Source organism: Etheostoma cragini, chromosome 3 (assembly GCF_013103735.1).
Source record: "Etheostoma cragini isolate CJK2018 chromosome 3, CSU_Ecrag_1.0, whole genome shotgun sequence".
NCBI lineage: Eukaryota > Metazoa > Chordata > Actinopteri > Perciformes > Percidae > Etheostoma > Etheostoma cragini.
In genome coordinates this window covers 12261330-12267329 of record NC_048409.1, presented here as the reverse complement: position 1 = coordinate 12267329, position 6000 = coordinate 12261330, and the positions used below count along the sequence as shown (strand labels likewise).

Below are 6000 nucleotides of genomic sequence, written 5' to 3'. Positions count from 1 at the left end.
AAAGACAGAATGAGAACCAATAAGGGGATTAAGATAAGATAAGGATCTATAGAGGGGTGGGGAATGTGCTTAAAACAACAACACACATGGATGGAGGTTGGTTGAGTGGATAAAAAAGACAAATACTGTAGAAGAGTTTTACAATAATGGAAATTATGAAAGGTGAGCTCTACAAAACTGACAACAGCATCCTCTTCCTCTGGGGTCAAACAAAGCACCAGCGCGTCTTGGGTCAACTTAAATATGAGCCCTTTCTGTGGCATACAAATGTTTTTTGGCATCCTTTAAACATGTCTTCCATTGTGTTAGAAAACTGTAACTAATAACTTTCTAACCTTTTAGGCTATTATCAATCCATACTAAAGTGCATATTAAGACATATTCAAATGTTACTTTTAGCTTCTTGAGTCTATATCGGTCGTAGACACCTTCAAATACAACTATCTAAAATGACTTCACAGCTTCCAAAAGCACTGAATTGGGCAAAAACACACCGGTGTACCTGCAATCGCACTCAGGTAGCGATAAATGCCCCTGCAGTTAGTGGCTGTGCTCCCACAGCATGAACACTCCAGCTGATCCCACATCAACCCAGACCCCAGCGGCTGATTTCACCATGAAAACAGGCGGTGGCCGGGCATCCGCCCTTAACGTTGCTATGGAGGCCAACAGATATGCCCGCACACGCTAACACACATTCATCATCACCCTGGCAGAACACACTGCGGATACCACGGTGAGATAAAGCCAGAGCTCAGGAGAGACAACTGCAGTCACAACGGATTGATTTTATACAGCTGCTTTTCTACAAGCTCAGAATGCATGAAAATAACACAAAATAACACATTTACTGCTATTATTATCAGGGACAAAGGGAGTGTGCTGGGAAGCACAATTAAAAGCAGCAAGAAAGAAATGAAGAAAGACGTTTGAATAGAAAAATAAAAACAGTCTTTCTTTATATCCTCATGTGCATTGCCAAAATATGCCTCTACATAAAAAAAAAAGAACTTTTGATTTTTTGAGTCCATAAATTCAATGTTTTTCTGACTAGTGTAACAATTTGACTTTGTCAGAGGGTAAAAAAAATATATATTTTCAACGCATAGATCAAGGTCATGAATCAGTACATGAACAAGGCTGTGAGCGTTATCAATTACATTTAAACAGATAAAAATAAAGGCATGTTAGGTTTGTGAGTATTTTTGTTTGAGGAAGAGGGAGAAGGGAAGGATGTAGGTCAAAGCTGCAGGTCCAGGGTCAGCCTCACAACGTCACTTATTATCAGCTCATACTGTAGTGACAAACATAGTGTCAGCATTGAATGGTCATTTCCTGTGAGTGCCATTATACCCACAGATTGTAGACACAGATACGGTATAAGTAAAGTCTGACTTACAGCAACTACAATCAAACACGAAATAGCACATTGTAACTCATTTCCCCTCGCAAGCTGCAGTCATTTTCTGTGTGGGTGTGCCGTTTTGTACCGCATGTGTTAGTATGTTAACTAGGCATTTCTATGCGCACACTCCTATTGCTCCTGACTGTGAGATGTGTGAGGCTACACTTCTTACACATGCATACACACATATATACCATGGGCGCAAGCTAAACACACACAGAAAAGAGCTGAGCCCAAACATTCTTCCAATTTCCTACCTTGTGATATTGATCGGTTCAGAGCGAGCTATGGGGCAGAACATTGCCTGGCAACCCTCTGGCACACGCACAGACACACACACACACACACGCACACACACACACACACACACACACACACACACACACACTGACAAGAGGAAGAAGCGAAAGCAATGAAGGAAGGGGGGTGGAGGGGATAGCACAAGGGGGAAAAAAGCAGTGAATTGAGAGAGGTGACAATAAAACGGAGGGGGAAATAGAAATATGGGTTAGGAAGAAGATGAAAGAAAGGAAGTTTGACAAGTGAAGGTACTAGAGACAGAGGGACAAGGATGATTGGATTGGGAGGAAGCAGTAGAGAAAAAAGGGCACGGGAGCAAAGGATTAGGCCGAAATCCTAAAGGAGTGAGTGAGGGTAAAAGGTGGAAAACATCTTCACATACGCACACAACAGTGTGTTAGTATATAAACACATTCAACCCGTTTCTTCCTCCTCCATCCAGAACTAAGAGCTCTGGCTGCTCCAGTTACCACCTGAATAGGGGGAGGTGAAATCTAACGTGATGCCTTGTTATCTACAGCTTTGCCCCTATACTCCTACACAGAGGAAGGTGGTGGCTGTTTTCTGAGGCCGCGGTAATCTACAGATACAGTCTTTAATCAGGACAGAGATTACAGTGGAATTCAACAGCTGTAAACAACAGCAATGTTTTTGTAAAACTCACATGCAACTCACTTTATGGAAAAGACCATTTCAAACAATACCTGTGCACATTTTTAATAAACATGACTTAGATACATAATGAAGGTTTCCAGAAAACCAAGTATCAGGACAGTAACTACCTATGACCATTACCAACTCCCTTGTGGTTTTTTACAGTTTAAAACATTTAAACATTAAACAAATCAATAAAATAATGAAGAATTGAGTATTTAATACACCACAATTGTATTCCTGGCAGCATGAAGAGAGAGATAGAGCTTTAAAATAAAATCGTGACCTTCATGTAAAAACATTATTGTAGTATGTAATCCAATTCTGGTTATAGGGAACAAAATATCCAATCTTCTCTGAGACAGCTCTGTAAGGCAGATATTGGTCAGTTGAGGTGATTTCAGGGGGATGCTGCCATTTAAATAAAACTTACAAAATACAATTAAACAGCTAACTAAATACAACGATAAAAAGTGTTTGGAGGTAAAGGGATGGCGATTGACTCATGACTTCCTGTTGAAATCCTGTTTACGGACCAGCCAAGAACCGACAGATGTGTACAAATATCTATACATAGTATTGACCCTGATCTAAGTCGCCTCTGGCTTTAGTAACAGCTGGTGGCAGACTGAGAGGCAGGCTGGCAGTCCTGGGGCAGTGGGACACCAGAATAGCCTGGCATGGGGGGGGGGCATCTGGGCAACAGGGTAGCAAGGTTAAGAAAGGCTGTCCAATCACATCTGTGCTCCCAGTACTGCCAGGGAGGAGAGGAGAGGAGGTACGGGTGTGTGTGGATGATCGGCGGCAACAGCCTCTAATCCACACCGAGTTCAGGGTTAGCAGATGGGAGTATTTTAGTTAAAATACATAGAGCCATTCTAACAATATTCTCCATCACAAACTTATTTCTTGCATGGCTTTTCTCATTATCACTTTGATCTGAATGTGGCTCTGATGATGACTCATTTTAAAGATAACAGAAAATACTGTGACTGTAACCACTAGAAACAGAAGCCAGCGTGATTTGCTTGATGCTTTAACCAGTTTGGGAGTTGCCACATGAACGATATTTATGTAATATAAATAAAAATAAGGAACTGGCTTTACCCGTTGATTTCAACACAGCCCATTTTGCTTTACGTTTTTGAGATTATAAAACTATTTAGGTTATCAAAAAAGTAAGTTAACACCCAAGCCTGGTTAACAACTTTGGAAGTGCACACTTATAAAGCCTACAGCTCAGCAAAGCACTTCCATTTATCAAATTTTGACATAGAGTAAGGGAGACACAAATAAAACATGGACGCAAGTGCACATAGACACAAAGGCTGCGTGTGATTTAAGGAGGACCAATCCCACCAGGGAGGAGGATTAAGATAAGGACAAAATATAGGCCAAAAGAGAGCTCAAAGGAGACGGGTAGAGCATATGCAGAGGCAGTTAACGCTTAAATGACTGACAACAGCAGCCTGTTCTGTAAAGCATCTGTACTCCTTAATACATGAAGTCAAAAAGATTCCTACCTGTTGATTCAATGAAACGGATGCACTTCTCAATGAAGACTGGAATCGGCCTCTCAGACGTGACCACGGTGGCTAGTGGCATCCCAAAGTAGTTGCTCTCAATGGGTTTTGAGATGGAGTGCCTGGGTTTGGGTCGTGGTTTCTGGGGTGAAAAAATCAAGAGGAAAGAACATATTGGTAGGAGCATTCAGACACAAAATGTAACATTATTTGAGCTTTGCTGACATAGGCACACATGTCCAAAATAACACTAAGCCGAGATGCATTGTTCTGGAAAGGACTTGATTAATAAAGACCATGACCTTATTTTAAGATGACAGTGTTTTCATGCTAGTATCTAAAAGACATACACACACACACACAGAACAGAACCATGTTTTTTGGGGGTGCACGATTCAGAAAATGCCTCAAGATTTAATTCAAAAACGATTCTCAATTAAAATAACAATTCACGGTATATACTGTAGTTACTTTTCCCATGTGATAGTATACACGCCATTAAAAAAAAAAATTTCAATAAAAAATATAGTAATCAATATTTGGAATTCTATGAATTGATTTGGAATCTGTAGAGCCTGAATCGCGATACAAATGTGAATCGATTTCTTTGCACACCCCTACAGTTTTGTGCATAAATATATATCTGACATACATCAATTATTTTGTAACTCTGGTCTCTTCATCCTTGCCCGCCTTTTGGCATTCTGCGTTTCTCCTTCTCTGTCTACTGCACTGCAGCTCTCAGATAATCAAACTCTCTCATTCACTGTTTAATTACTTTCTAACTCCTGTTATTTTCCTGTTAAGTGACCTCTAATGCAATCCTGCAACATTCTCGGTCTGCCTCTGTATCGTTGAGGCATCAGCAGTAATTGTACTGAGCTTCAATGGTGTTCAGTGGGAACGTTTTAAAGGCCCCTGAGGCCTGGATCTCTAGTAAGTCTGTCAGCCCCCTGAGGCTGTGCCCTGGCAGGCTAGGTGCTGAGGCAGGCATGCATGGTTGGCTGGGCACACAGACTGTGGGAGCAGTGCAGGCCTGACAGACAGACCCAGGGAAGGAGCAGAGGAGTGCTCATTAGAGAGAAGGAGCCTGGTGTGCCCTCTGCTCCAGATACTGGCCTCACTGCACTCCACCAAACATTTTCGATCGCACACACACACACAGAAAAACAAGCAGGGAAAAACTAATTAGGACTGAGCCGATCAACAGAGGCTCACCTGGACGTCTTCTTTCTGCCTGTTGTTTGAACATTTAGTGAATTCACTCTGTTTTTAATCTGCGTTATCTTTCAGCTGGCTTTCACTACCACCTAAAAGAGCCTGATCGACACATCTGCAGACTGCTGTTATTGACCGATATGTTGTTAAGACAGTTGATTCATTGCCAGTTAGTATGTGAGGAAATACATAAAAGAATTTGAAAAGTAAGCTAAAGTATTATCTGTTTTATTGGCGGCATTCATATCTATATTTCATCTTGGATTGTTGTTGTTTTCGAACTTAAATTTAATAAAGTTTTGTTTGTGTTCTTCTACAATAAAAATGATGTTTAACATCCGAAAAGATACTGTACTGTCATACTTACTAAAATGGTCAGCTATAATAGAAAATCACATCATAAATGCAAAAAATCTTTACTCAGAAAAAACATTGGTTAACATGTGCTATATTCTTCTGAAGTGTTGATATTGGTACAGGTTTCAACGATCCAGTTTCATCCAGGATTTTCTTTCTAGGTTGATATTTTTATTTATATGAGAAAACTGTAAGATAAAAGGGAACTGTTTCTACTTTCCCAGTCAACTGTGTGCTTTGGTGTAGGGATAACCAAATGTCAACGTCAATAACACTAACTAAGAGTGTGCACTTCATGCAAGGCCCCTGAGTAAGGCTCCGTGTTGAAACAAATCTAGGTTAAATAACTACAGACTTTCTCAGCACACCAATCATCTTTCTATTATGAGCCCCACATAAGCCGATTTCTTAACGGGGACCCCTTTCCTTATCACTCCCAGCTAACTCCCCCGCTGCCCAGCCCGATCCCTCTGCGACGCTTCCTTACTCAATGTACAGATGTTCTTCTACTTGTGGCATTTAGCTGAACATGTGCGCATATAC

The 6000-nt window shown here is 41.0% G+C and overlaps 1 protein-coding gene across 2 annotated transcripts in view; it reads right to left on the bottom strand.

Moving 5' to 3' along the window:
• Positions 1 to 6000, bottom strand: part of arhgap35a (Rho GTPase activating protein 35a) — a 58010-nt gene that overhangs the window by 7977 nt on the left and 44033 nt on the right. For both annotated transcript variants that reach the window (XM_034867492.1, XM_034867493.1), the window contains one exon: positions 3883 to 4024. In XM_034867492.1, coding sequence (XP_034723383.1) covers positions 3883 to 4024 — 142 coding nt within the window. The remainder of the gene's footprint in view (positions 1 to 3882; positions 4025 to 6000) is intronic.